Raw genomic sequence first — 21,308 nt, 5'->3', positions numbered from 1 at the left:
TTTCAATTGCCCCTGACAAAACTCCTATCAGTAGAGCTAATAATATAAACTTAACTCATATTTCTTATTAAGTCTTTCCTGGGAGTTTTAACACTTTTTCCCCTGCTAATAAACATGAAATTTTGTTTTCATTATACCTCATTGGACATTGTTAATGTATTTATTTTTGAAGTGTATTTATTTGTAATGTATTTCCTTTGCTATACAATTGATTCTTTTAGGGTTTTTTTTGTTTGTTTGTTTATCATCTCTAATTCTCCATTTTAAGTAATATTTTTAAAAGATAATTTTGTTCCTGTTTAATAATTTTACTATTTTAGTTTATTCTTCCCATGTGACAATAATAATAAACTTCTAGAATAATACTAAGTAATTCTGGCAAAAGAGGGCAAACAGTATTCTGGGCACTTTAACAGAAATGCATTTTACATTATGCCTTTAAATTAGCCTCTGACCTTCACAATTCTGCAGTAATACATATGATTTTTCAAGATCATCAGCTCTCTGCTCCCTCAGAATACTATAATTTCTCAGAAGGAAGACACAAAGTCCTTTTGGTGCCTTCCTTTAATTCAATCCTTGCAGCACTAGTCAATTCTTGGATTTCTCAGCATCTGAATGACCCTCTTTCATTTTCCAATGTTGATTCATAATCTGTCCAATGTTTTAAATTCCTGTTTTCATTTCAATTTAACAATAACAATAGTTAATTAGTAGCAGTAGTAGTAATAAAGCAGCTAACATTTGAATTCTTATTACCTGCCAGGCATTTTTAGGTGCTCTACTTGAACTAACGTAAGTCCTCACAAGCATCCTATGTGTTAAGTACCAACACTTCCCTGGTATACAAATAATAAGGGCTTCAGGTGGCTCAGTGGTAAAGAATCCACCTGCCAATGCAGGAGACTCACGAGGTGCAGGTTCGATGGTAAAGATCCCCTGGAGGAAATGGCAACCCACTCCAGTATTCTTGCTGGGAAATCCCACAGACAGGAGGGCTACAGTCCATGGGGTCGCAGCCCATGGGGTTGCAGAGAGTGGGCAGGACTGAGCAACTTAGCATACAGCACACATATAGATAATAAGTTGATTCTCAGGGAACTTTAGAAACTAGCCCAAGAAACAAAGCGGATAAACAGAGAAAGGGAAGTTGGAAGCAGGAATTCTGACCTAAGACCCCGGTACTGTGTGGCCTCTTGTGGAGGACGGAAGGGCTGCAACAAAGGCCTCCTTACCCTAAAGTATCTTATTCCCCTTCCATCTTTCTTTTATTATTTTAAGAAAAAAAGAAAAAAAAAGCTACAATTCATCTGTTGATACAGGCAGCGTATTTTATAGAAGCTATTTTTATATAAAAGTATAGAATTATGCTTTAATTTATTCAATTGAGATAACTTCTATGTATATGTCATCTGAAAATGAAAACCCCAGTAAGTAAAGCAGATACTGCCTGTGAGCACATAATTTAAGCATAAAGACATAATGACAAAAACTTCTTAAAACATCCCCAAAGAGCTTTTCATGCCTTCTTGCCTACAGAAAAGATTATGATTTTCTCTAAATATATTCTGGTGATTATTAATCCTGTGCATAGTCTTTTGGGAGTGTCACAAAATTGATAACCAATTTTTCCAGTTTAACTCGTATGTTATTTTTGTCATTCTAAAAATCAGAACACAAAAAAATTCCAAATTTCAAAAATTCCAAAACTATTCTATGAGAAAAATGGTGTTCAAAGAGTGAAGGTTTGCTTTGTAATCTAACTCAAAAGACTGCAATCCTGTGGCTGAGAATTCTGTAAGGCTCTTAAGTTTTGCTGGAAGCACGCAAATTACCAATACTCTGAAACTAAACTGGCCACTCCTTCCACTTTATGATTAAAGAAATTTCGTACCAGAGTATATGTCACATTACATCAATTTTCAGCCTTACAGGATTTGAGCTGCTTCTTCATTGAAAATTATTCTTCTCCAGTTATTAGAATCTTGTTTAAACAAAATAGAATGCAATTCCCTGAGGGGAGAAACAATGTTTTACTGAATTCTACCATAGTAGTACTTAGCAAGAAGCTGAAAACAAAGGCCGACTCAAATGCTGAATTAATGCATATAAGGGGGAAAATTAAATAATCCTAAATCTTGTCCACATAATAAACCAAAGTTGAATGTACTTTGATAGTTAGCTATACACACACACGTACAAACACAGTGTGCAAGTAATTGTTTTGTTTTCAAAAACAGAGTCCCCGTGATCAGTGCAAATCAGACCCTCTGCCTAGGTGCAGCCTGCTGCCTAAGCCTCCAGGTTCTCAGTCCCGAACCCAGCACAGTGGAGTTCCAGAGGCCCGCCCCAGCTCTGCTTCCACTGACACTCCCCTGTCCAGCCACAGCTCAGAAAGTGCGGAGGGGGTGCCCCTCGTTGCTCCCCACCGCATGCATGACCTGCATCGCTTCACTGCTGTGAAGAGGGCAGAAGAAACGGAGAAAGAAACAGACAGGAGGTTATTCCATGCTGTTCTACTCAGTCCTCGAGGGCTCCTAAATCCCATCCCCTCTCCAACCAGCGGATCCCCCAGATCTCTCTCCCCAGCTCTGGCAGTCTCTCCCTTCCTCCAGGTCGCCTTGCCCTAGCAGGTGACTCAGAAGTCCTGGTCTCTTCCACAGACCCTCCCACCCACCCACCCAGTTAGGATTCCTCCGAAGTAGAGCTCCGCGACCTGCTTTCCTAAGGTTCCTCAGCCGAGTCTTCTGCACACTAAAGTTGGACACCCACCGTCCTTTCTCTCTTCCTCCTTCTCAAGGTAGAGAGCAGGAACTGTGAAGCTGTGATGCCAGGGTGCTATGGCTCCCTTCACCCCTCTGTGACAACCTGCTGGCCACAGAACTCCAGCCACAACTACGGTTGCCCACCTACCCTACACTGAATCCCTTGCACATGGACTTCATAACTAGGACTTGCCTTAATTCTCAGAATACCTTCACAAGCTCTCTTGAGTCTCACAACAATCCTGTATTTATTCTCATTTTACAGATGAAAAACTGGGCCTCTGAAAGGGTATTCCCCTCAAGCAAGAACCTGAACACAGCCTCCCTCCTGAGCCTCAGTTTCTCTCTAGTGACAGAGCTGCCTCCCTTTCAATCTTCATGCACTTGATGACTTCATCTTGTAACAATATTTATATGGAGAAATACATTCTAAGTCCAAAATGACTTGCAAAATTTAAAAATACAACTTATTCCTAAATTGAGGTTAATCCGTACTTAAAGCACTCTGCAGTTTTGGCCTCCCTAATGCCCAAGTGACAAAATGACATAAAAAGAAGCTAAGAACTCTTCTTAAATCCACTGGACAAGATTTTCAAACCAATCTTGACAAGTTCCATATTCAACCTCTTTCTAATTAGTTATAACAGTTGTTTTCAAGGGACCATTCAGAGTTTAAAAGTTTCTTTTCAGAAGCTGAAGTCACTAAGAAGTAGTCTACCTGTTTCACACCAACAGTCTTTCCTAGAGAAGGAAGTTGATTTCTAAACATAAAGATTTAAGCATCTCCTCCCCATGTCTGAAGTCCCACTGGCTTTTCCGTGGCTCATACCATGGAGCCCACATTCTGGCCTTTTTCTGGTTAATCCCACCACACACCCTTCACATAGGCTGCATAGGGCAACGATCCTCTGAAACACCTAGCATTTTAATGATGCTTCCTGATAGCTTCCCTGATAGCTCAGTTGGTAAAGAATCCGCCAGCAATGCAAGAGACCCTGGTTCGAGTCCTGGTTTGGGAAGATCCCCTGGAGAAGGGAAAGGCTACCCACTCCAGTATTCTGGCCTGAAGAATTCTATGGACTACTGTCCATGGGGTTGCAGAATCGGACATGACTGAGCGACTTTCACTTTAATTATGCAATATGCCTGAAAACTCTTAATTCGTCCTTCAAAGTTAAAGGAATTCAAAAGTGGTATTTTGAGAAGCCTGTTCTGCCAATAGGTATTAAACCTTGCTTGTTGTATTGCTGTTGTTCAGTCACTAAGTTGTGTCTGACTCTTTGCGACCCCACAGATTGCCCGCCAGGCTCCTCTGTCCATGGGATTTCCAAGGCAAGAATACTGGAGCGAGCTGCCATCTTCTCCTCCAGAAGATCTTTTCGAGCCAGGGATCGAACCTGTGTCACCTGCATTGGCATGCAGATTCCTTACCACTGAGACACCAGGAAAATTCATTATACCTTGTTAGGGAAGTTAAAATGGAGGAAGTCTTGTTCAGGCTTCAGAAGCAGGAGAGCAGGCCTCTGATCTGCTTCTAACCTGCTGGACACTGCCCAGAATCCATGCCTGCCTGCAAGCACAGCAAGTCTGGAAGCACTTTAGGTAAGAAAGAGAGTAGGTCTTAGAATTTTCTTGAGCCCCTAAGTGTCTGGCCAACCCCCTCTTCCCTGCTCCCAGTGTCTAAGATGTCTTATGACTCACAAGATGAAACAAACAGCATTGTAAAAGACAGTAAACCAGAGCTGCTTTTTTGTATGCAAACTAATGATGGTATCAGTTTGTGTGTTGGAATTATAAGCGGGATCCCTCAAAGCTGCAATTTGAAGTCTCACCCACGGTCTGGCCACTGCCTGGGACCTTGGCCCAATTGGGACTCCAGATTGCTCTCATTCAGGACTCACCAGGGCTGTTCAAGTCTGGATGTTGGTGATGTATTGCTGTTACACATGTATGTTTCACATATATGATAATGAAGGACAGGGAAGTCTGGTGTGCTGCGTTTCATGGGGTCTCAAAGAATCAGGCACAACAGCGACTGAACAACAATGCTATTACTTCTCTCCATTGTTTCTAATTTTTTTCTTTTAATGACTGTATATTTAAATTAAGTCAAATAATCTATAAAAGGTTGAAATTGTTTATGTGTTTGTAAGGCACTCTTTCGTTCATGAATCCTTCAAACCTAAAGCGAAAGTAAAAACTTTCCACCAAAGTTACCTTTATCACAGTTCCCTATGCTGGAGTACTTGAGACTGAAATATAAGCCAACATCTGTACCTTTAAAGATAAAATCTTTGAGAGATAAGATTTAGGTACATAAAATAATGAGAGAACACCCGCACCCAAGTAAATAGCACAAAGTCTATGAACCGTAAGAAATCTGAGAAGGCAGATCAATAATGGCCACTCAGGGCAGGGTTTATTAAAGTGGGATTGGGTGGGCAGAAGTGAGGGGGAGAGGTTGGATTTCAGGACATGATTACAACTTAGGTGAGGATTTATGTTGAGTAGCCAAAAGACAGCTACAATAAAGCTGGATGTGGACTCTGATCCAACAGAGCAAAAGAATTCCCATCACTAATATTGATGATACAGAATACACATGATACTAACAATAATGAGGTGTCAACTGAAGGCTCACTCACTATATATACAGTGTGTCTGGCTCTCAGTGGCGCAGGGGATGAGGGGGTGGGGGGTATTGTCATAGCTACTCAACCAGTGGTACCAAGAACCGGAGCCAGCAGAGTGCCCCCTGGGCCAGAAATCTCTGCATTTTGAAGAGACCATTTACTCTCACACTCACACCACACAAACATTACCATTTTTTACTGTGCACCACGATGTACAAAAAAAGGTTCAGAAGCACTTTCAGTCAGTAAAGAAACAGAGCAACATTTAGAAAGAACATCATAAAGCAGCAACATAGAGCAAAAGTGATCTAAATCCTGGGATTGCATTAGAATCATCAGTGTTGCTAAATAAAACTAGAGATGTCTGAGTATTAATCCAGGGCGCCTAAATCTGAAACTCCAGGTTTTCTTATTTTAATACTTGAACGATTCTAATCTACAGTCAAGGTTAATGATCACTGGTACAGAAGCGGCTGGAGCAAAATATTCATACTTGTTCACAAAATGTAAGAATTGGCTGCTTTGTATTCCACATGTTTTCTAGTAATAATTAGGTCACCTGGGAGCTTATCAGAAATTCAGACTCTAAGGTCCCATTCCAGATCCCCAGACCCCTGAGCTGATTTATAAACACTTCTAAGGGCAATATCTCAACACTGACAGCACGCTGGAATCATCGCGGAGCTTTGGACACTGCTAGACCTGGTACTGGGGATGATTCTAACGTGCAGCCACGGATGAAAACGCTGATGGCGGTGGGGCATGTTAAGACTGCATCCCTGAGCCCCCACTCTCAGAGATCCTGATGCAATAGATCTCACTTGGGGCTTGGAAGGCTACATTTTTAACAGTTTTTGTTATGAAAAGGGAAACATAAATTCAAAAGGTATTCTGAAGGAAAAAACTGTCAAAATCCTGACAGCTGAGAATTATAATTAAGAAAGGGAAAGAATTAAAATTAAGAATCAAATTCTTCTTTACATTCTTGAGAAGAAATATTCCTTGGATTTCATATGACTTATTTAGCCTCAGTTTCATTTTCATCAAATGTGAAATGAGGGTTTTTACTTGGTTATCTCTACTCCTAGCATTTAATAACTCTGCATAGCTACAACTGGGAACTTCCCTGGTGGTACAGTGGTAAAGAACCTGCCTTCCAACGCAGGAGACACAGGTTCAATCCTAGGTAGGGAAAATCCACTGAACAAGGAAATGCCAACCCACTCCAATATTCTTGCCTGGGAAGTCCCATAGACAGAGGAGCCTGGTGGGCTAGAGTGCATGGGGTCGCAAAGAATCGGACACAACTTAGCGACTGAATAACAACAATAGCTACAACTACTAACACTAATAAGGACTTCAGATTCTCCAAAGGGCCTCCGTGATTATTTTCTGTTTTCCTTTTGGATATTTCTGCTCCCCAAACTAAAAAAAGCCTCGGCAGGTTTGACCCTTTTAATTTGTTTTCTTGTTTCAGTAGGCAAAAAACATACTCAATTGATTAATAAGACACTGACTCCCAAAGTGAGAAGTAGGATTACTTTAAAATTCAGTCATGACTGGAAGAAAACCATATAGCTCCTAAATAAGATCAAAAATTCACAGTGGTCTACGTAATTATACTTGTAAGGTTGACCATAGTTAATTTGAATCTCCTCCATATATCTGACACTGAGCAAAATAGTATCTTACAACAGTTAGGGAAAAATTAAGAAATTTCAATTATCATGAATAAACCTAACTATTTATCAGTTGTAGTTCACTGAGCACTTTCAAAGATTAAGCAAAAAGACCCTGACTTCCTTTTGAGGCAAAAAAATGGCTCTTATTTTCCCCTGAGGCCCAAGGTCACATGACTGGAATAAACCAAGGCTTCCAGGAAAGCCTGGGTTTCATGACTCTGGTTTTCTTCTCATTGGAAGCTCAAGCAGAATAGAATTGCTGATAAGCACATTTAACCAAAAGGATGTACTGGCATAAAGGAGAAAACTCCTGAGAAATAATTTAAAAATCAAGGACAAAGGTTTACTTTGAAGTGAATGAAAACAGAACATGGAAAGTAAATACCACCCCCCCCACAAAAGAGTATAAAAATTAGACTTCTAAACAGAGAATTATACAATGTAAATTTTCACACTTTAAAAATATTTATGTATCAGTTCAGTCAGTTCAGTTCAGTCGCTCAGTCGTGTCCGACTTTTTGCGACCCCATGAATCACAGCACACCAGGCCTCCCTGTCCATCACCAACTCCTGGAGTTCACCCAGACTCACGTCCAAAGATGCCATCCAGCCATCTCATCCTCTGTCGTCCCCTTCTCCTCCTGCCCCCAATCCCTCCCAGCATCAGAGTCTTCTCCAATGAGTCAACTCTTCGCATGAGGTGGCCAAAGTACTGGAGTTTCAGCTTTAGCATCATTCCTTCCAAAGAACACCCAGGACTGATCTTCTTTAGAATGGACTGATTGATCTCCTTGCAGTCCAGGGGACTCTCAAGAGTCTTCTCCAACACCACAGTTCAAAAGCATCAATTCTTTGGCACTCAGCTTTCTTCACAGTCCAACTCTCACATCCATACATGACCACTGGAAAAACCATAGCCTTGACTAGATGGACCTTTGTTGGCAAAGTAATGTCTCTGCTTTTCAATATGCTATCTAGGTTGGTCATAATTTTTCTTCCAAAGAGTAAGCGTCTTTCAATTTCATGGCTGCAGTCACCATCTGCCGTGATTTTGGAGCCCAAAAAAATAAAGTCTGACACTGTTTCCACTGTTTCCCCATGTATTTGCCATGAAGTGATGGGACCAGATGCCATGATCTTCATTTTCTGAATGTTGAGCTTTAAGCCAATTTTTTCACTCTCCTCTTTCACTTTCATCAAGAGGCTTTTTAGCTCCTGCCATAAGGGTGGTGTCATCTGCATATCTGAGGTTATTGCTATTTCTCCTGGCAATCTTTATGTATACACATATATTAAAGTGTGTTGGTCGCTCAATTGTGTTTGACTCTTTGTGACCCCATGGACTATAGCCCAACAGGCTTCTCTGTCCATGGAATTCTCCAGGTAAGAATACTGGAGTGGGTAACCATTCCCTTCTCTGGGGGATCTTCCCAACCCAGTGATTGAACCTGGGTCTCCTGCATTGCAGGCAGATTCTTTACTGTCTGAGCCACCAGGGAAGAATCCAAATATTAAAAATATTTATGTATATACATATATTAAAGTAGGCAATCTTAATACAACTACCCAATACATGTGTTTTTAAAGCAATAAATTCTAGCTTCCTTTTAAAATCATATCTTCATATAACATGGGCAAAAATATTTCAGAAATCTAACAGTAACTTACATTAGCAATTTTAATAAAGTAATTTTCTCTTGACTGAAAAAAATGCATTTCAGTTTTTAAAGAACAAGTAGCGGGATAAAATATACACCTGAAATAATATGCTAGGCTCATTAAACGCTTCTCAGCAATCATACTGAAACTGTAAAGCTTTAGTAAATCTAACAGGAAAAAAATGTAGAAGCTGCATCTCTTCCCTAGAGAAAAAAAAAAAAGATCCATATATACACAGTACACCCCCAGGCCCATCATATGAAGCAAGAGATTTTAACAAGTTCATTAATCAAGAAGCCATTTAAGTTTTAAGGTTACAGCTATGGATTCTCAAGGCTATGTATTCTCTCCAAATTTCAAACTGCTCTTGGGTAGCACGTTTTGCTTACCTATTAAACGATTAAGAAAACTATGACACTGATTTTTAATATTTCGCTCTGCTTTTTTTAATGACAATCCCAACCAACCAACCAAAAACAATTCAAAATTTAGTAGTTTCCAAAAAAAAAAAGTTATACAAAGACAAAACAGAGGCTGACAGGTTGACCATAAGGATTTAACAAACAGAGCAATTCCCTAAATGAGCATAAGCCACCAAAGCAGAACTCTTGCTAAAAAAGTTATTAGGTCTTGGAACATATGATTAGGTCTTGGAACTACTAAATATGTTCCCATTACAGTATCTTTGACAGTTGCCTTAGATTATAGATCTGAAACCTACAATTTGACAGATGTAGCAAACAAGTCAAGATAACTGTTGTTTAGCTGCTAAGTCACATCTGACTCTTTGTGACCTCATGGACTGTAGCCCACAGGATGACTCTGTCTGTGGGATTTCCCAGGCAAGAATACGGGAATGGATTGCCATTTCCTTGTCCAGGGGATCTTCCTGACCCAGGGATTGAACCTGAGTCTCCTGCTTGGCAGGCAGATTCTTTACCACTGAGCCACCCAGGAAGCCCCAAGAAGCCAAGATACCTTAACTTTAATCTCTGACTTGACTCAGTGAATTCACAAGAGATGTCAGGCCATTCACCTGTCTCACTTTAGTTTCCTCGTATATAAAATTCCAGGAGTTAACTTTTTAGATTTTCATGAAACTTCCAAGGAGATCAAAGATGAGAGGAGTGAGAAATCAGGTCTTTTGTTAGGGACATTAAAATGGAGGAAGTCCTGCTCAGGCTTCAGAAGGAGACCAGGCCTCAGACCTTCTTCTGACCTCCCTGGACACTGCCCAGATTTCATGCCTGCCTGCAAGCACAGTAAGTCAGGAAGCACTTTAGATAAGAAAGGGAGTAGTAGGTCTTAGAACTCTTGAGCCCCTGGAGGTCTGGCCAACCCCTCACTGTCTAACGAAATCCTATGACTCACAAGGTAAAACAGCATGGTAAAAGGTAAATCAGAGCTGCATTTTTGCATGAAATCAGTTTGCAGCCTGAGATTATAAGCAAGAGCTCCCAAAGCTGCAATTTGAAGTCTCACTGGTGGAGTGGACACTGCCTGGGACCTTTTCCCAATCGGGACTCCAGACTTCCCAGCACTGTTCAAGTCTGGGTGTAGGTTGGCCCAATTTGGTGAGGTATACGCTATTACTTCTTTCTATTGTTTCTATTTTTCTTTTAATGATTATACATTTAAATTAAGTCAAATAATCTTCTATAAAAAAACTGAAACTGTTTGTGAGTAACGAGTGGTTTCTTTTGTTAACGAATCCTTTGAATCCAATATGAAAGTAAAATTTTGGCAAAATGGTCTTATTTTAAAAAAAACAAAAAACTTTTAAATATACTAGAAAACAGTGGCACTCTGCTAGTTATGTAAGTACTTTATGATCAGTATGAAAACATGGGGAAAAGAGTCTGACCTGTGACATTTGCAGCACTGAAAGGCTGCCCAACAAAAAGCAGTGGTTACTGCAGGAAGTAACGGGAAAACACGTAGAGCAATAGCTTATTAGGCAAATTGGAGCTGGTGTGAAAATAAGAATAAATCCTCATTCTTCTCAATTAAAACAATATTCTCAAATTAAAAATCTGTCAAGATGGCAAGTTTTCATAAGTTACTGGCCAAGTGGTTTATAAACTTCATTTTAAGATATAGTTGGTGCTACTGTAAACTACAAGATAAACCCTTGGTCACCACAATGAATCACTCAGAATTTCTGTGACTGATTTTGGTGACTATGCTAGTAGGTTAACATTTGCTGCTGTGATTAAAATTACAAAATGCCATCCAAGAATCAATTACATGTAGTCAAAGTACTGAAAAAAACACTTGATAATTTGTTACTCTGGAAAGGAAATCAAATATGAGGAAATATGCCAGGCCAACATGAAGATATATGAGCTCTTAAATGCACTTATGAGGGGGGTGGGGGGAGATAGTAATAATGCTAAGAAAATAAAAATTAGTATTAAACCAAAAATAAAGGTTACAATAGTTGTAGATTTATGTACTCTAAAAAGTAATTCTTCTGGTTTTTAAACTTGTTCCTGCTTAATGATTCTTGAATAATGAAAGATCATCCATGGAGAACTGATCTTTCCTATGAAAGAGGACTGCTTTTTATGGGATTAACTATAATGTTTATAAGTAGTATTTAAGAGCATGAACTCTGGAGCCATTCTGCTTGGATTCAAGTCTTGACCTTTCCACATTCTAGGGGTGACCTGGAGAAGGCAATGGCACCCCACTCCAGTACTCTTGCCTGGAGAATCCCATGGGCGGACGAGCCTGGTAGGCTGCAGTCCACGGGGTCGCTAAGAGTCGGACACGACTGAGCGACTTCACTTTCACTTTTCACTTTCATGCATTGGAGAAGGAAATGGCAACCCACTCCAGTGTTCTTGCCTGGAGAATCCCAGGGACGGGGGAGCCTGGTAGGCTGCAGTCCATGGGGTCGCTAAGAGTCGGACACGAGTGAGCAACTTCACTTTCACTTTTCACTTTCATGCATTGGAGAAGGAAATGGCAACCCACTCCAGTGTTCTTGCCTGGAGAATCCCAGGGACGGGGGAGCCTGGTGGGCTGCAGTCCATGGGGTCACAGAGTCGGACACGACTGAAGCGACTTAGCAGCAGTAGCAGCATTTGCTGAAGACTCCCTATTTTAGGTTCCCACTCAGCCCTTTTATGTCCCTCGCCTACTTGACATTTGTACTTGGACTTCTCACAATGTCTCAAAGGTAACATGTCCAAGATAGAATGAATTCTTGACCTTCTCCCTTAAATCTGTCCCCTCACCACATCCCTAGTCTTCACCATCTCCATGAATCTCCAGTTAATACAACAGACATATCAGATGATAAACGGCAGCCCACAGTCCATGTCGGGAAAACAACAGAAATTAAAAGAAAGCTTGGCAAACTTTGTCGTCTGTGTCCATATTTAAAAGAGGGGAGGGGCAGGTACACTAGTTCCAGGGGACTGCTGCCAAGTAGGAATGTCAGTTCTGTGATGAAGGACATAGATACCCAGATGCTCAGTCATGCCCAACTCTTTGTGACCCCATGGACCATAGCCCACCAGGCTTCTCTGTCCAGGGAAGCCTGTGATGAGGGACAGACTGTTCCTTAAGGGAAGCAGAACATCAGATTTTAAAGCTACTGATGCCTCCTTCCACGTCATCCCACCCAATTCCGATCTGTCTGACCTGTGGCTTAGCTATCCGGATTTTTTTTAAGTTTCCAGGTGACACTAGTATACAGCCAAGATGGAGAACTGGTCTAGTCCAGGCCTCCCATTTTAATATGTGTACAAACTGAGACTCAGAGAAGCTATATGCTTCGCTCAGGCACCAACAAGTTTGAAATAGGTACAGAATCAGCAAATAGTTCTTCTAAGGCTGCTTACAAACAGCATTTTTGATAAAGGTCAGAACAGAAAATCAGGGTGTACTGTATATTACAGGGTGAGTACAGTACATGACCTTTTAACTTTAAATATTGTGTACATTCTGATCCTTAGTCTCCATTCCCTTTTCAGATTCATTCTCCTCCCTTCTCTGCCTTGTTCCCAGCCCCAGGAGGCTGACTCTACACAATGATTCAGCTGGGCCTCTTGCCAAAGGTCAGCCAGTGAGAGGCACCAGTGGGAGATCAGAGGGTGGGCAGGAGTGTCTGGGATCCTTCCTCTTGAGTGATCTTGCCCTCACCGCACAGCTTTCCCTGGGTTCAGCTCCGGTGAGAGCTCCCTTTCCACTTCAAGTCCAGAAGTGGTAGCATCTTCCCACTGGTGACAATCCCTGGGTGCTTCAGTGTCCTTTGTGGGTTTCTTAAACCTGCTCATACTTCTGAAAACAGGCCACTTATTAAATCTGTTTCCTGCCAGGACATTGACATACACAAACAGCTTGACAGACAGACGCATAAATGTACAGGGTTGGTTTTTCACAAGTGTGAGCAGGTTTAATGGAAATTATGTTGCTTACTGAAGGTCGTGGTCAAAAAAGTTGGAGAAACACTCATGGTTTTTTCTACTACACCACTGCCTCCCCTGGCTGATAAAGGGAGCTACTGAGTTGAAACTTCTAAAAATAAACATTTCAAAAACCTTCTTTATGACTGTTACCATCAAATAGTAAACAATACCTAAAAGACAGACATGTTTAATAAAACGGATTTTTTTTAACAGAGCTTATACTGCTAAACAGTGGAAAGGGCCACTTTGACAAGAAGTGAGTTTCCCACCACTGCTCTACATATGTAGAGAAGATGAGAGACTAGGAACCCCAAGTCAGTCTCTCTTTAAAAGATGTGCTTCTATCAGGGAGAACCAAATGGTTAAAATTTCTTCCAAAACATAAATGAAGCAATTTTTGTCATAGCAAAATACTGTAGTAAAAAACCACACCATGTCAGCTCAACTCTCACTGATTTGTGGAGGGGAAAGAAGAGTGAAATGAGGCAGCTTTCAAAAATGTCCAAACCCTGCTCCTTTTCATGGATCTGAAAGTACAGATCCAGAGAAAGAACTAAACATCCCAGGTCTGACTATTCTCCAGAACCATCTTTCAAGCTGCCTTATGGCCCCACGTAAACAGCTATCAAGGACAGTAAGTCTCTAGACCTTGATCTGGTCATCCAACCTCCATCCATCTGATGGCCGCACTGCCCAAAGTACATCCAAAACTGTGGGACCTTCACTGTACCTCCTTCTAATACCCAAAGCGCCACACTGCGATAGTAATATAAAACTGTACTTAGGTCTGAGCATTACTAGATCCAAACATAAGCCATCCGATATAAGATTCAAAAGAAATGTAATTAGGAGCAAAGAAAATATGCACAAAAATGGCAACAGATATTCTATGGTTTGTCACCATAACGTCCCTGAAAGAGTGATAGCATACTGTATTTTGCTATAAAGTGGTTAATGTTTATAGCAGATAGTGGGGGTGGGGGGGGGGGGAGCAATTTCATCCTGTCCTGCATGCATGCTAAGTCGCTTCAGTCCTGCCCTACTCTTTGGGACCCTATGAACTGTGGCCCACCAGGCTCCTTTGTCCATGGGATTCTCCAGGCAAGAATACTGGAGTGGGTTGCCATTTCCTCCTCCAGGGGATCTTCCAGATCCAGCGATTGAATCCCACGTCTCCAGGGGCTCCTGCATTGCAGGCAGATTCTTTACCACTGAGCCACCAGGGAAGTCCCCTTCATCCTGTCACCAGATATCAAATCAGTATTATGCATGTACTTTTATAATAGCAACTAAAATTGTTAAATGCTTAGATACAAACTGTCTAGCCATGCTGTACCCCAGCTCCTTTGGGTTCTGCTCCTCAGGACATGCCCTGGAGTAAGCAGGGCAGGTGATAATAGAGAAGGCATACAGAAGGCAACACTCACAAAGGAAATAACTTCAAACTTAAACCAAACTTAAACACCTTGAACTGGATCAAGAGCCTCTGTCTCATCCACTGTACCATGCTGCCTCCCCAAGGTGAATTTATCTAACCTGCACATTGACAAGATTTTTCATGCTCACTGCTGAAAAAAGAGAGAAATATACTGAAAATACTGAATTTTTCTAAGCTTGAATCTATCATAGAAAAAAAAAGTACCCCTATAGTAATATCAACCTAATTGCACCCATTAAAATGTGTGTGATGACTGTGGCTTTTTATAATTGAGTGGCTTCTAGTGATGCCTGTGATCTCAGGGGAGGCTGATATGCTGTATTTTATTCCCTGATCTATACTGAACTCCAAATTCTTTGATATCACTAAGGGAATTAGAAAGGACAAAGAATTAAATAACTCAGTAGCCAAAGTCCATTAATGACATTATATAGGAAAGGCAGTGTTACATCTTTTTACTAGCTGACTTAGAAAAATCAGGCCTATCATTCAAACTGCTATAACTTGCCTTATCAGAATGTCAATCAGGAAACAAAGGAAACCTGAAGTCGTTCCACAACACGCGAATGTTTCAACTTTATTTTTTTCAGCACATCATTACACATTATTCGTTCGGTCAACGTAGTGGATGAGGAGGAGAGCCCTCCATACCAATCACACAACGCGACCTGAAAAGTACTTGCGGAGGGGAATCACAAAGTGCCATCGGCGGTGTTTGCAGTCAAGACGAAAAAGGCACGCTAAAATTTAAAGATAAGTTTAGCAACTTTCTAGAACAGCAGATGAGCTTTTGCTTTGAGCTCAGCAGAATCGCTTCCAACCCAAAGCAAACCATCCTCCCGGACAGGGGCCGAGATAACGGGAAGGCGGCCGGTCCGCGCCAATCAACAGCGCCTGAGTCTGGTTAGCGCAGACCTGCCAGTTCGCAGCCAGGCCGGGCAGCTGTTGATCTCGGGGCCATTTTTTTTTAAAGCAGAGACAGAGAGCAAGTAGAAAGGGAGTGAGGAAGGCTGAGCCTGAGGGAGGGGGAGTGAAAGAAGAGGTAAGGACGTCCCAGGAAAAGTCGAAGAGGGCTGCAAACTGGCGGAGACCGACCGGTGGAGCTCGGCGGCGCGGCAGCCGGAGGAGAGCGGAGAGAAAGGGTAGAGGGGGCCCGCGCCTCAAAGTTCCGCGTCCCGGCGGCGCCCGCGCGCTGGGCTGCTCACCTAGCAGGAGCGTGGTCCAGGTTCGTCCGCGCCCCGAGCGCCGCAGGCCCAGCGCCCCGCGCAGCCCGGCCGCCAAGCGCCCCCCGAGGCCGCCCCCGGCGGGTGGCGCGGCGGACTCGGTTCTGGGCCCCTTTCTGCCCGCGGCGCCCTTGCGCCTAGGGGACGGGGGCGCGCGCTCGGGCCCGGGCTCCCCGGCGCCGACATCTGGCGACCCCCTCAGCGGTGACTGCGAGGCGCGGGGCGGCTGGGGCGGCTTAGGGGCCGCCTCCCGGTGCTTGTTCCGCGCCTGCAGGACCATCTTGGCATAGTCGCGCCCGCTCGCTGCGCGCGCCCCGGACGGCGGCCGGGAAACGCCGGGCTGGCGGGGCGGCCCCGGCGCCGCTCACTCTCCGGCAGGCGGGCGGGCGGAGGGCGGGCCGGTCCCTCCCCGCGAGCGGGGAGGCGGGGAGAGCTGCAAGGCCGGGCGGCGGCTGCCTGCTGGCGGTGCAGCCGGGAGGCGGCGCCGGACTCGAGCGCCTGCCGCCGTTGCCGCCGCTCCGGTTGTCACGGCGACCGCGGAACGCCGGGGGGCGGGGGCGGGGACACTGTGAGCGGCCGCGGCCCCGCTCCCGCCGCCCCTCCGCGCCGGACGCGCGCTCCCGGCCGGCCAACGCGCACGCGCGGACTTCCGGCGGGGGCGGGGGCCGACCTGGGGCCGCCCCGCGACCCGTGCCCTTCTTCGGACCCGCATGGGGCTCGGCCAGGCGAGGGCACGAACCGCCTTCCGGGAGCAGCTGTCCCTCCCATTGGGAACGGCCGGGAAGAAGAAAGGGCCCTCTGGGGGAGGGGGCCGCTTGTGGAAGTTTCGGACCCGATTAAGGCTGAAAGTGGAGCCCGGGGAAGCCCGCGTGGCCCCAGCAGCTCGTAGCGGGAGCGGCTGGACAGGGTGGGGCGGTGGCGGGGGCGGGAAGGCGCTCGGGAATAACCACGCGGGGGCGCTGTGCGAGCGCTCTGGCGCCTCGGTGGCTCAGCCGCTGGAAAAAGAACCTAACAAAGTAGAGCCATTGGATCACGTTACTTCACGACGTGTGGTCTCAGTTTAGAATGCTGCTGAAAGCAGCTCCCGCGCTAAAGGATGCGACAAGCAAGGCACCCTGATTTAAAATGCCATCAGAGTACCTCCAGGGGAGCTGATAAGGATCGAGACGCAAGTGTGTGCCTGACTTTAAAACTGAAGAACCGGGGTAGGAGGTGACAAAATTTAATGGACAGAGAAGAAAAAATTATCAACAAGTGTGTTCTGTTAGTTTCAAATGCTGTAACCTTGTGGCTTGAAAGAAAGCAGAAAAACTTTACTTGCCGTTAAAACAAAACTAGTCGAAAACCCATTTTTCTTTCCCTTAGCAAGCGGAAGGCATGACTGAAGGGAGCCTAGGAAGACTAGGAAAACTAGGCAGATCCCAGTCACCCTTCTCCCGCCACCCCACGTTTGCATTCTTTGCACAAAACCCTACAGCCTCGTGGATAAGTTTCTTTCCTTGCAGTGTCCAGTGGACTTGTTCCAAAAAATTGTCCTTAATTTCCAGTTTTGTAAATGAAACCACATCATTGTCTCCGTTGTAATTCCAGGTGCTTCACGTGGCTATGGATCCTTGCCCTTAAGTGTTTATGTCCAGTGATTTCGTTATTTAAGGAAGTTAATATCAGCATTCATTCACTGTTATGCCTTTTTAAGGGCAATTATTTTGTAAAGGGAAAAAAATTGCCATGCTAATTAGTAATCCCTCATATTCTATATTTTGTGAGTTTAAATTTTCACTTGTCTTTCATCGAAGCAGGGAACAACTATTTTTAGACTCTTTTTTAAAAAATTATTGAAGTGATAGTACAGAAATCTTAGATTCTGAAATAATGTGTCAGATGATCCAGTGTGTTACCCTCTGGATTCAACTGGTACCGTTTTTGCCAGAGAAAACACTTGTTGAATGAATAAATGAGTGATTGAGGGAATGAATGCAGGGAATAACAACCAGATGAAGATGAATTATGCTGTGTTCTGCAGTGCACCTGACAGTTACTTAGTTCCTGCCCTCCTCTCAGAGAAGGCAATGGCACCCCACTCCAGTGTTCTTGCCTGGAGAGTCCCAGGGAAGGGGGAGCCTGGTGGGCTGCCGTCTATGGGGCCACACAGAGTCGGACACGACTGAAGCGACTTAGCAGCAGCAGCAGCCCTCCTCTCCCTTGGTCTCTTAATTTCTAGAGGACAAAGAAGCTCTACTTCTCAGCCTCATATTGTCCCACAGAGCATGACTGTGGAAGTTTGTTAAACTGAATTAAAAGAGGAACACCTGTTGTTTAAGACACACGCAGTGGGTTTTGCAGTTCCACCAGTGCTGAGTCCCTTTGCCAAGTGGAAAAGCCCAGAGAAAAGCAGTCTAGTGTATCAGTCAAGACACAGGCTAATGATAGGCCCATATTTCAGCCTCTGGTCTGACATGTACCAGCCCTGTGACCTTGGCTAAGTTACCAGACCTTTTAGAGTCTCCATCTCCTCATCCCTAAAATAAGAGTAATAAAGATGTCTACCTTACAGATCTGTAAAAAAGAAATAAATATGACAGTGTATGTAAAGTGAAGTCACTCAGTCGTGTCTGACTCCTTGCGACCCCATGGACTGTAGCCTACCAGGCTCCTCCGTCCATGGGATTTTCCAGGCAAGAATACTGGAGTGAGTTGCCATTTCCTTCTCCAGGGGAACTTCCCGACCCAGGGATCAAACCCGCATTGGAGGCAGACGCTTTACCGTCTTCCATCAGAGTAACTGCTCAGTAAATGTCCAAAGCAATGGATGCTGTATATGGAGGATGGTAAGTCCTCTGTCCTCCCAAAGCCTGAGGCTGACAGTCCAGAATAGATGTGAAGATGCAGAGGAGTAGAGTGCTGAACAGACAGCTGTGTAATCTTCCAACCAGTCCCACCCTCTCTGGGCTGCAAGTTTCTCAGCTATCTGAGCAGTTGCTCCTCCCCTTAAAGTTCCCTGCTTCCCATGCCTGCTTGACAAATAAGGACCATCTTTACAAATAAGGACCATCTGGTGGATCGTTAAGCTTGTATAAAATGGTAAGCAACTCCTCTTACTTCTCTCTCCCCTCCCCCAAGAAAGAAGACTGCTTCATACAGGGAGGGTGGTAGAGCAGAAAATGGAATCGTCGTGAAGGTTATGTGCCAGATCTCATTTTGCTGAGAGGCACAAGAGCAGGCAGTACAGTGTATTCATATTCATATCTTTAGGCCAAGGACTGCCACATAGTGGTGAATGCTAGAGAGAGACAGAGAACTGAAGGCTGCACTTTAAAAAAAAAAAAGTGTGTTGCATGCAGATGATCCTATGAATTAACTCAAGATTATAATGAATATAGATTAAGTATTACAATTACTGACCACCTTTAATGCCTTTTTCCCCAGGAGTTCCAGATGTACCAGGAAAGTGCTTCTTCATGTGACCTTATAGAAATACTGGATCAAAGCAGACAAATTCGGAGGAGAGAAACCCCACAGAGCAGGACTTCCTGGTGGTATAGTGGCAAGGGGGGCCTGGGTTCAATCCCTGGTCAGAAAACCAGATCCCACGTCCTGCAACTAACACCTGATGCAGCCAAATGAATAAAAAATAAGTTTTTGTTTTTGTTTAAGAAAAAGAAACCCCACAGAACAACCACACGTGAATTCCTCATCTGGTCACCAAGGAACAAGCCCAATCCTTTTCTTACTAAAAGCTACATTTTGGACATTTGAAATAAAAACTTTTAATCAAAAAGTAATTTTGTAAAAAATGTTGGGGATGGAGAAATTAGAGATTAAAAGAAGGAAATGAGCATAGACTAATAAAGACAAGTAAATGCCCCCAAATAAAGTTTAGCAATATTATAGAGACCAGGGAAATACTGTTAAAAGAACCACAAAAAGTAAAATTTGGCCAAAGGAAGGCTGCTGGGAACCAATTTTCTTATTTGTTTCCATTGACATTTTCAAAGCCCTATTTGAAACTTCCAAATTTCCCCCTTTTCCTCTCACTCCCTCTCCTACCCGCAGAGTGAGAGCAAAAGGAGAATCTTGATTGTGGCATCTACTTCTCATTACCTTAGAGTAAGTCACTTGATCTCCTTTTGCAAAAGTGTCTGGAGCTCAAGTTCTAGATTCTGACAGCTGTGTCCCTCAGTGGTTGCTCAGATAAAGAGAGGAACCTGTGTAACCAAGGCACACTTTACAGAAGCCTAAAATGGGTGCAACAAAGTACATCTGTATAACGTTCAACTTTCTACAAAGCTCCAACATTAACTTGTCACTGTATTATAATGTATTCCTTTAGGCTCTGGTGAGAACAAATGTAAATTGCTGCTTTATTGGTTTTCAAATTTTATCTTCTGTCTTTCTGGTAACTGACCTTGTAATTTAAACTGTTCATACTCCAATGAGTGTTCCTGAGAAACTCGGAAAGTTCATTATTCGTCCTAGTTCTAGTGCATCATCAAGAAACACTCCATTACAGAGGGGCATGTCTCCCTAAAATGCAGTTCCTGTTACTGAGGGCTTACTATGTCCTTGGTGTCTTAGTGGATTTTAGAGACATTAAAAATTCAGATAAAGTCTTCATCCCCAAAGGGCTTGCAGTTTAGATGGAGAGGCAGGGTAAGCTAGGAGCACATTTGATTGTGCAGGAGAATGTGTGTTTCAGAGCCTAAGTACTGAAAGAGTTACAAAGAGGAGAGACCACATCTGACACGATTTAGGAGTTTTCAGGGAGGAGATGAAACTTGTCTAGGCATCATTGGAACAATAGATCTTGCTTAAACAGAAGGAAGCTTGGAAAACACATTATAGAGAGGGAACAGCATGTTTCTGAAACCCTTGTGTGCCTGGCCCATAGTAAGTGCTAATAGGAACACCTTAAACCCTTTTCAGAATGAGGAAGGGAAGAAACAACTAATTTAAGGAATAAATAGATTAAAAAGACTGGAGAGTGAAATGCTTAGAGTGCTCACACATGGATTCTGTGTCTCATAGCCCCCAGATCTCTCTGCACCTGAGCAGACTACTTGCTAAAGGATGCTGAGCATACCTGCCCCCATCTACCCTCTACTCCACCACCCCAGTGCCCCACAAACACACCCAGGTGGACTTAGAAACACTGGAAGCCAATGAATTCCACCATTAGCCTCTAATTTGGGCAGAGACTTGCTGTATCCAGCAGGAATTTGATGACTCATAGCCTGAGCCTCATGCTCACCTGCCTCCGGATGCAGATAAAGTGGGGGATGGATTCATTTGGACACTGAATGGTCAGGGCTTGAGCCCATTCTCCAGGATAAGCAACTGGATATATCACACAAGTTATCTGCTCTCTGCTAAACTGTTTCCTTGACCCAACCTCTTGTGCTCCCTGAGGCCAACAATCCATCCCTCATACATTCAGCTCATCTCAGTAGTCTCTAAATCTTGGCTCTTTCTAGAGGTCCTTTCTCCTTGACA

General features: G+C 43.6%; 1 protein-coding gene, 1 long non-coding RNA gene and 1 other non-coding gene across 3 annotated transcripts in view; 1 reads left to right on the top strand and 2 right to left on the bottom strand.

Moving 5' to 3' along the window:
* Nucleotides 1–16,389, bottom strand: part of DPY19L1 (dpy-19 like C-mannosyltransferase 1) — a 93,024-nt gene extending 76,635 nt beyond the window's left edge. The window contains exon 1 of the mRNA XM_055590425.1: nucleotides 15,801–16,389. Within this exon, the coding sequence (XP_055446400.1) occupies nucleotides 15,801–16,098 (298 nt within the window). The 5' untranslated portion in view covers nucleotides 16,099–16,389. The remainder of the gene's footprint in view (nucleotides 1–15,800) is intronic.
* On the bottom strand, nucleotides 9,626–9,696 carry TRNAG-GCC (transfer RNA glycine (anticodon GCC)). The gene has a single exon. It is a non-coding gene; the product is annotated as a tRNA-Gly (tRNA).
* Nucleotides 15,513–19,857, top strand: LOC129659225 (uncharacterized). The gene is made up of 3 exons (XR_008717897.1): nucleotides 15,513–15,820; nucleotides 18,532–18,646; nucleotides 19,245–19,857. It is a non-coding gene; the product is annotated as an uncharacterized LOC129659225 (long non-coding RNA).
* Nucleotides 19,858–21,308: the final 1,451 nt, after the last annotated feature.

This window comes from Bubalus kerabau, chromosome 8 (assembly GCF_029407905.1).
Source record: "Bubalus kerabau isolate K-KA32 ecotype Philippines breed swamp buffalo chromosome 8, PCC_UOA_SB_1v2, whole genome shotgun sequence".
NCBI lineage: Eukaryota > Metazoa > Chordata > Mammalia > Artiodactyla > Bovidae > Bubalus > Bubalus kerabau.
This window is presented reverse-complemented; position numbering and strand designations above follow the sequence as displayed.